This window comes from Chrysemys picta, chromosome 16 (assembly GCF_011386835.1).
Source record: "Chrysemys picta bellii isolate R12L10 chromosome 16, ASM1138683v2, whole genome shotgun sequence".
Classification (NCBI taxonomy): domain Eukaryota; kingdom Metazoa; phylum Chordata; order Testudines; family Emydidae; genus Chrysemys; species Chrysemys picta.
The window spans coordinates 15,162,035-15,170,271 of NC_088806.1; the positions used below are offsets into that span (position 1 = coordinate 15,162,035).

General features: G+C 67.4%; 1 protein-coding gene across 1 annotated transcript in view; it reads right to left on the reverse strand.

The window, feature by feature from the left end:
• The window catches only part of ROBO3 (roundabout guidance receptor 3), a 224,128-nt gene that overhangs the window by 7,342 nt on the left and 208,549 nt on the right, over positions 1-8,237 (reverse strand). Inside the window, 8 exon segments of the mRNA XM_065570415.1 lie at positions 312-471; positions 864-1,139; positions 1,519-1,673; positions 1,803-1,845; positions 2,316-2,339; positions 7,170-7,645; positions 7,739-7,992; positions 7,994-8,044. Of these exon segments, the coding sequence (XP_065426487.1) occupies positions 312-471; positions 864-1,139; positions 1,519-1,673; positions 1,803-1,845; positions 2,316-2,339; positions 7,170-7,645; positions 7,739-7,992; positions 7,994-8,044 (1,439 nt within the window).

Genomic DNA, 8,237 nt, shown 5'->3' on the forward strand with positions numbered 1-8,237 from the left:
CCAGGCCGAAGTGGGAGGCACCCCATGGCTATGGCTGTAATCAGCCTCTGCCATACACTCTCCTGACCGAGCCTCTGACCTGACCCAGGCGGGCCTGGGTGAGTCCAGGGCAGGCTGGCAATGCCACAGGTCTGCCTGGACCCTCCCAGCTCCCTGCGGAGCCTCTGGGGCAGGCTGGGGCAGTCTCCCTGCAGTGCCTGGCCCTGGCAGCCACTGGTGCAGACTCTGTGTTGCCACGGGCATCGAGATCCTGGCCATGGCATTGCTGGCACCGTCCCTGCTAGGACAGAGAGAACGGTAACTGTGCTCACCTGGCAGCCAGCTCTTCCTCCTCCTCCTCTTCCTCCTCCTCCTCCTCCGCGTACTGGCTCAGCTCGCTGGCCGAAGGCGGAGGGGGCAGCAGCTCCGTCCAGTTCAGAGAGGGCGTTTTCACCGGCTTCCCCATCGACTTCGCTTTGCCGATTTTCACCACTAGAGAGACCGGAGCCAGACAGGCGTTGCTGACCCAGAGAGTGGGGCAGCCCCACAGCGAGCCCCCTGCCTCTTGCCCGCCCCCGGAGCCCTGTGCCTGCATCGCAGGGGCTCACCTTCAGGGAGGGGGCTCCACAGCGGCTGCTCAGGGCATGGGCTGGGCCCAGCCGATCCCCTTTGGAGACACACGGAGCTTCCCAGCACTCCGCGGTGTCCTTGGGGTGCTCCTGGCAGCGGAACGTGGCTCCCATGCCCAGAGGGCGACTGGGCCCAGTTGCCGGAAGAGCCAACTCTGTGCCTGGCACCAGCAAACTGGGCCCCCCACCCCACGTCCCTCGGGCCCACAGCCCGCCCAGATGCCACACCCAGCGGTTCCCACACGGCGTCCCTACCCTGCTCAGCCCTGCTGCGCTCCGGCAGTGCATACTGGCTGCCGGAGGGGCCAGGCTGGGGGCTCCGCGGGCTCTCCTCCGCGTCAGGGGAGGGCAGGCTGGGCACTCCATATGGCACCAGGGGCGTGCTGGCGTAAGGTGTGGTGTGCTGCGAGAAGGCCCCGTTGAAGGTCCTCATCTCATCGCTGGCAGGGTCAATGGTGCTGTAAATGGGCCCGTCCGACGCACCCGCCCCAAACTTCTCCGTCTGGGCGAGGTAGTTGGAAATCCCGGCCTCTGCAGGGCAAGTTACAGACACAGGACACCTCGCTATGGGGACAGCTCAGCCGCGTTTGGGGCCACTGGGCTCCTGCCCCCCCGCCACGTGGGCTCCGAGCTATTGCTGGCCCAGAGTGGCCGGCGTTGGCCCAACTGCCTTGGGCTGCTTCTCCTGCCCCTCTCCAGGAGCTCGGCCCAGCTGCTCCCCAGAGCCAGCGACAGCGAAGCCGGCTTGGGCCCCCAGAGAGGGACTCAGCTTGGCTCCTTCACCCGCCCAGCCTTGGGGCCGGAGATGCCCCAGATATGGGCCCATTCATCCTGGCCCCTTTCCTGGCTGCTCTAAGCCCAGCCCCTGCCACGGCCTGGCCACCCGCAGCTCCCCACGCCCCACCAGTACCATTGTAATATCTCTCCGTGGCGTCGTGGATCCCCGTGCAGCAGCTCGTGCCAGGCTCCTTGGCATTCCCATTGCGCAGCAGGTTGGGGGCGGGCCACGAGTCCGCCAGCCAGGGGTAGTTGGAGGCGCTGGTGGCCATGGCCAGCATGCCCGGTCTGCAGGGAGAGAGGGTAGGGCTGGGGCTAGGTGCACTGCATGCTGGGTAGCACTGCTGGAGGGCTTCCCCAGCAGCCCCCGGCAGTTGCGGAGCGTGGGGTGGGGTGGGGGGGGGTCTTTGCACTCACCTGCTGTTGCCGCGGGCCGGCCCCTCTGCGTGCGGGAACGAGACTGAAAGAGACAGAGACGCTGCAGTGAGACTCGGCTGCCGGGGGTTGGGTGGGATCCGGCTGCCGGGGGTCGAGTGGGATCTGGCTGCTGGGGGTCGGGTGGGACCCGGCTGCTGGGGGCTGGGGGTCAGGCCCAGCTGTCATTGCAGAGCACGGTGACTAAGGCTGCGGTAAGCTGGCAGCTCCCACAGTTCAGCAGCCCGAACCCCCGCCCCCTCGCAAACACAGGCGCGTGTCCCAGGCCAGGAACAAGACACCTCCAAGGCCGGGCCGGGCTCTGACCTGTGTGGACAGGGCTCGGCCGGGCACCGTTGGGTGCAGGGGGCAGGCGACGGCAGGCGCGGCGCAGCAAGCACAGATGCTGTCTCCTGCTGTGTTCAGGGAAATGGGACTCTGTAGATAATCTTTGTGACAAGGGGCCCCGACATGTTCTCGGGGAGCCCCGTGGCTGGGGCGAGGGAAGGGCCTTACCTGCTGGCGTGTAGGCAAAGGAGGCTGTAAGAGAGGAGGGGAGACTGTCAGTCGCAGCCGAATGCCAGGGCACAGCCAGGGCACAGCCAGGGAGCGAGTGGCAGGGCAGGGGGCGGGAGCTGGGGCCAGGCACAGGGCAGCGCAGGGGCATTCACAGGAGCATGGCACACCTCACCCCCGTCAGACCCCAGCCCACATTATATTGGCAGGGGGTGGGTGACACAGAGGCCCTGCTCCCTTTGGGCCCCAGCCTTGTTCCCTGGAGCTGCCTCCGCCCCAGCCGTCTGGTGCTAGCAGCTACGCTGGGGAGCCCTACTCCGCCCTCCCCCAGCACCACCATTGTGACCCCGGGACCCCTGGGAGCCAACGGGCAGCGGGCACAGGGATCCCCAGGGCAGATACCTGCGTAAGCGTTCAGCAAAGGGTGGCTTGTGAGGTCTCAGCCGAGGGCCAGTAGCCCCCTGGGTCACCATAAGCTCTGCGAGATGGACCCACAGAGAATACCGGAGAAGTCATGTATCTAGGGAGAACGCTGCTGCTAGGACGGGGAGTTAAGGCCGGTCACCAGGAGGGGGCAGCTCGTTCAGGGGGTGGTAACAGATGCTTATCTCCGCCCGGTCGCTCGGTACTGCCCTCCTCAGTTCCATACTTAGGGTTGCCAACTTTCTAATGGCATAAAACCGAACACCCCTTCCCTGAGGCTCCGCCCCTGCCCCGCCCTTTCTCCGAGGCCCTGCCCCCGCTCGCTCCATCCCCCCTCCCTCTGTCACTCGCTCTCCTCCACCCTGACTCATTTTCACTGGGCTGGGGCAGGGGGTTGGGTTTGGGGTGTGGGAGAGGGCTCCAGGCTGGGGCAGAGGGTTGGAGTGCAGGGGTGGGGGGATATGGGCTCTGGGCTGGGGGTGCAGACTCTGGGTGGGGCCAGAAATGAGGGATTCAGGGTGCAGGAGGGGGCTCAGGGCTGGGGTAGGGAGTTGGGATGTGGGGGATGCAGGGTCCCAATGGCACTTACCATGACTCCCAGGAAGCGACCGCCAGGACCCCGCGGCCCCTAGGTGCAGGGTGCCCAGGGAGGCTCCACGTGCTGCCTTCGCGCCCGCAGGCGCCACCCCTGCAGCTCCCATTGGTAGCTGTTCCTGGCCAATGGGAGCTGCGGAGCCGGCACTGGGATGGGGGCAGCGCGCTGAGCCTCTCTGGCCGCCCATGCGCCATGGGGCCACAGGGACCTTGTGGCCGCTTCTGGGAGCCATGCAGAGCCCTCTGGGCCCCCACTTCACCACCAACTGGACTTTTAACAGCCTGGTCAGCGGGTACCGAGCGGAGCCACCAGGTCCCTTTCCGACCGGGCGTTCCACTCAAAAAACGGACAGTCAGCAGGGGCCAACGGGTTGGTCTGATGTACTCAGGGTACCAAGAGGCCCCTGGATCCTTCACTGACAGGCCGTTGTCTCCTGGCCGAGGGGCACAGCCAGCCTGGCTGGGAAGCGCGGCCGAGCAGTACTGTATGACTGTGGTTCTCAACCTTTTCTCATTTGCAGACCCCTTTGGAAACCGATTGTCGGTATATAATTGAATTCTGTTCAGTCAGTTTGCAGTCTGTCTTTCGCGGCCCCCGCAGACAGTGTGCAGGCCTCCGGGGCACCGCAGAGCACAGGCTGAGAACCACTGCTGCATGAGACGGGAGAGTGCCGAGGCTCTCGAGTACGTGCTGGGACTTCATTTGCTATGTAACCAGGTGAGCGTGAAGCAGGGCGGTGAGCGGAGGGGAACAGGTGAGCTGGGTGCACTGTACCTTTGGGAGCAGTGGATCGGGCACACTGCGAGAGCCGGGGACAGGGGCTGGATGCTGCAGGGAGGCGCGGGAGGGCTCGGGGGTTGCAAGGTGCTACTTGCTATCCTGCAGAGAGTGCGGGTGTACGAGGCCCAGAGGCCAGTGCCTGGGTTGCCCGGGGCCGGTGGAGTGGGGAGCTGACCCCCAGCAGGCACAGACAGGGCTCCCTCATGCTAAGGGCAGGAGGGTAGCGAGGTGCCCACAGGCCTGGGCACCTCCAGGAAGCATCACACCCATGTGGGGAGGGAGAGCAGAGGGGGTGAGCTCTGCACACAGGCTGGCTCTGGGGGGAAGCAGCCGGGCAGTGGGGATGGTGCCTTATATCCCAGGCAGAGCCTGACACGCCCGCATCTAATCTGGAATGGCCCAGTCCATGGCACAGGGTGATGGGGGTTGGGGCAGTCCCTGGTGCACATGGGAGGGGCTGATCCCTGACCTGAGGTTGGGGCGGGGGCTGGTTGTGGTGCATGGTGGTCAGGGTTGGGGTGGGGGCTGTCCCTGGTGCACAGCGGTGGGGATTGGGGTGGGGGCAGATCCTGGTGAGTGGTGGTGGTCCCTGACATATTGGGGCAGGGGTGGTTCCTGGTGCGTGGCGGGTTGTGGTGGGGGGTGGTCCCTGGCGCACTGGGCTGGGATCGGTCCCTGGTGCGTGGCGGTGGGTATTGTGGTTGGGAGAGGGGTCCCTGGCACGCTGGAGTGGGATCAGTCCCTGGTGCGTGGTGGTGGGGGTTATGGAGGGGGTGGTCCCTGGTGCACTGGGGTGTGGGTGGTCCCTGGTGCGTGGCGGTGGGGGCAGACCCTGGTGCGAGGGAATGGGGGTTGGGGTGGTCCCTGGTGCACTGGGGTGTGGGTGGTCCCTGGTGCGTGACGGTGGGGGCAGACCCTGGTGCGAGGGAATGGGGGTTGGGGTGGTCCCTGGTGCACTGGGGTGTGGGCGGTCCCTGGTGCGTAGCGGTGGGTGTTGGGGTGGGGGTGGTCCCAGGCGCACTGGGCTGGGAGCGGTCCCTGGTGCGTGGTGGTGGGGGTTGGGGTGGGGGTGGTCCCTGGCGCACTGGGGTGGGGGCAGACCCTGGTGCGTGGCAATGGGGGCGTGGGTGGTCCCTGGTGCTTGGCGGTGGGGGCAGACCCTGATGCATGGTAGTGTGGGTTGGGGTGGGGGTAGACCCTGGTGCGTGCAATGGGGGTTGGGGTGGTCCCTGGAGCACTGGGGTGGGGGCGGGTCCCTGGTGCGTGGTGGTGGGGGTTGGGGTGGTCCCTGCCGCATTGGGGTGGGGGCGGTCCCTGGGAGCGTGGCGGTGGGGGGTTGGGGTGGGGGCCATCCCTGGCGCACTGGAGTGGGATCGGTCCCTGTTGCGTGGCGGTGGGGGTTGGGGTGGGGGCCGTCCCTGGCGCACTGGAGTGGGATCGGTCCCTGGTGTGTGCCGGTGGGGGATGGGGGTGAGGGTTGTTCCTGGCGCACTGGGATGGGGGTGGTTCCTGGTGCGTGGCGGTGGGGGTTGGGGTGAGGGTTGTTCCTGGCGCACTGGGGTGGGGGGTGGTCCCTGGCGCACTGGGATGGGGGTGGTTCCTGGTGCGTGCCGGTGGGGGTTGGGGTGAGGGTTGTTCCTGGCGCACTGGGATGGGGTGTGGTCCTGGTGCGTGCCGGTGGGGGTTGGGGTGAGGGTTGTTCCTGGCGCACTGGGGTGGGGGTGGTCCCTGGCGCACTGGGATGGGGGTGGTTCCTGGTGCATGGTGGTGGGGGTTGGGATGGGGGTGGTGCCTGGGGCCTGTGGGCGGTGGGGCTTGGGGTGAGGGTTGTTCCTGGCGCACTGGGATGGAGGTGGTCCCTGGCGCACTGGGATGGGGGGTGGTTCCTGGTGCGTGCCGGTGGGGGTTGGGGTGAGGGTTGTCCCTGGCGCACTGGGATGGGGGTGGTTCCTAGTGCGTGGCGGTGGGGGTTGGGGTGGGGGTGGTCCTGGTGCGTGGCGGTGGGGGTTGGGGTGGGGGGGTGGTTCCTGGTGCGTGCCGGTGGGGGTTGGGGTGAGGGTTGTTCCTGGGGCACTGGGATGGAGGTGGTCCCTGGCGCACTGGGATGGGGGTGGTTCCTGGTGCGTGTGGTGGGGGTTGGGATGGGGGTGGTCCGTGGTGCGTGCCGGTGGGGGTTGGGGTGAGGGTTGTTCCTGGTGCACTGGGATGGAGGTGGTTCCCTGGCGCACTGGGATGGGGGGTGGTTCCTGGGGCCGTGGCGGTGGGGGGGTTGGGGTGAGGGTTGTTCCTGGAGCACTGGGATGGAGGTGGTCCCTGGCGCACTGGGATGGGGGTGGTTCCTGGTGCGTGGCGGTGGGGGTTGGGGTGAGGGTTGTTCCTGGCGCACTGGGAGTGGGGTGGTCCCCTGGGCGTGGCGGTGGGGGTTGGGGTGAGGGTTGTCTCATGGCGCACTGGGATGGAGGTGGTCCCTGCGCACTGGGATGGGGGTGGTTCCTGGTGCGTGGCGGGTGGGGGTTGGGGGTGAGGGTTGTTCCTGGCGCACTGGGATGGAGGTGGTCCCTGGCGCACTGGGGATGGGGGTGGTTCCTGGTGCGTGGCGGTGGGGGTTGGGGTGAGGGTAGTTCCTGGCGCACTGGGATGGGGGTGGTTCCTGGTGCGTGCCGGTGGGGGTTGGGGTGAGGGTTGTTCCTGGCGCCACTGGGATGGGAGGGTGGTCCCCTGGCGCACTGGGATGGGGGTGGTCCCTGGGCGGTGGCGGTGGGGGTGGGGTGAGGGTTGTTCCTGGCGCACTGGGATGGGGGTGGTCCCTGGCGCACTGGGATGGGGGGTGGTCCCTGGGGCGTGGCGGGTGGGGTGTTAGGGGTGAGGGGTTGTCCTGGCGCACTGGGATGGGGGTGGTCCTCGGCGCACTGGGATGGAGGGTGGTTCCTGGTGCGTGCCGGTGGGGGTTGGGGTGAGGGTTGTCCCTGGCGCACTGGGATGGGGGTTGGTCCCTGGGTGCGTTGGCGGTGGGGGTTGGGGTGGGGGTGGGGGTGGAGGGGGAGCTGGCCCCGCACCCGTGTAATGACTCAGCTCCTTCCTCTTCTTGCGGCGCCAGTAGATCCAGAGGCTGAAGCACATCAGGATGACCCGCAGCAGGCCCCCGCCCAAGCCCGCGATGAAGGCCGGCTGCTTCACCACGTCTGTGATCTGCTCGGCCAGGCTCACGTTCTCCCCACTGCTGATAGGCACCGAGCCCTGGTCCAGGGGCAGGCTCTGCGGTGGGTACAGGTGGCAAAGGCAAGGCAGTGAGAGGGCGTCTGCATGGCCCGCTGGGGCTGCAGGACTCATCTGCCTGTAGGGCAGAGGAGGCAGCTGGCACATGTGCCCCTTCATGCCACAACCCCCCTCACGTGGCCAGTGGCTCTGCTGCAACCCCATGAATGCTGCCGGTGCCCATGTCACACACACCCCAGCACCCTGCAGCCAGCATCCCTCTGACCCTGGCAGGCACTGAGCCCCGACACCCACGGCAGAGACTGCCCCTCCCTGCCTGCAGGTCTGCTGAGCTCCAAGCAGTCAGCGCCCCGGCAGCGTGTCAGACGGAGCCGTCTCACCCTCACTCCAGTGCCTTGCTGCCCCTCACCGCGCATGGGCAGTGCCCAGCTCAGCACAGCACTGCAACGACTCCAGACCTGCCAAGCCTGGGCAGGGAGGGGTGCAAAGGGAGGTCCAGGGGGCGAGAGCCGCCACTTGCCCACTCTGCCGGGCGCACTCACTGATCTGGATGGTGACGGGCGCGCTCCTCACTCCTACGCCGGCGCTGGTGACAGCGGCCACCTCAGTGCGGTACAGCACCCCGGGCACCAGCCCTGCTAGCACCGTTGAGTGCACCGTGCCCCTCCACGCTCCTGTTGATGTGGAAGCGACTCTCGTTCCCCAGGCACCAGATCTGCCGGGTAGAAGACTCGGTTACCCGTGGCTTCGGGGATGACACGGAGCAGCGCCCCCACCCCCCCGTCCCTCCCCGGTGCCTGGCATTGGCCCTGCCAGAGCATGCAGGCAGTGCGGGACTTGCCCAGTGGGTCAACCCTCCCAGGCAGCACCTGTGCCCGGCACATTGGATGCACTTGGTGCCTGCCCCC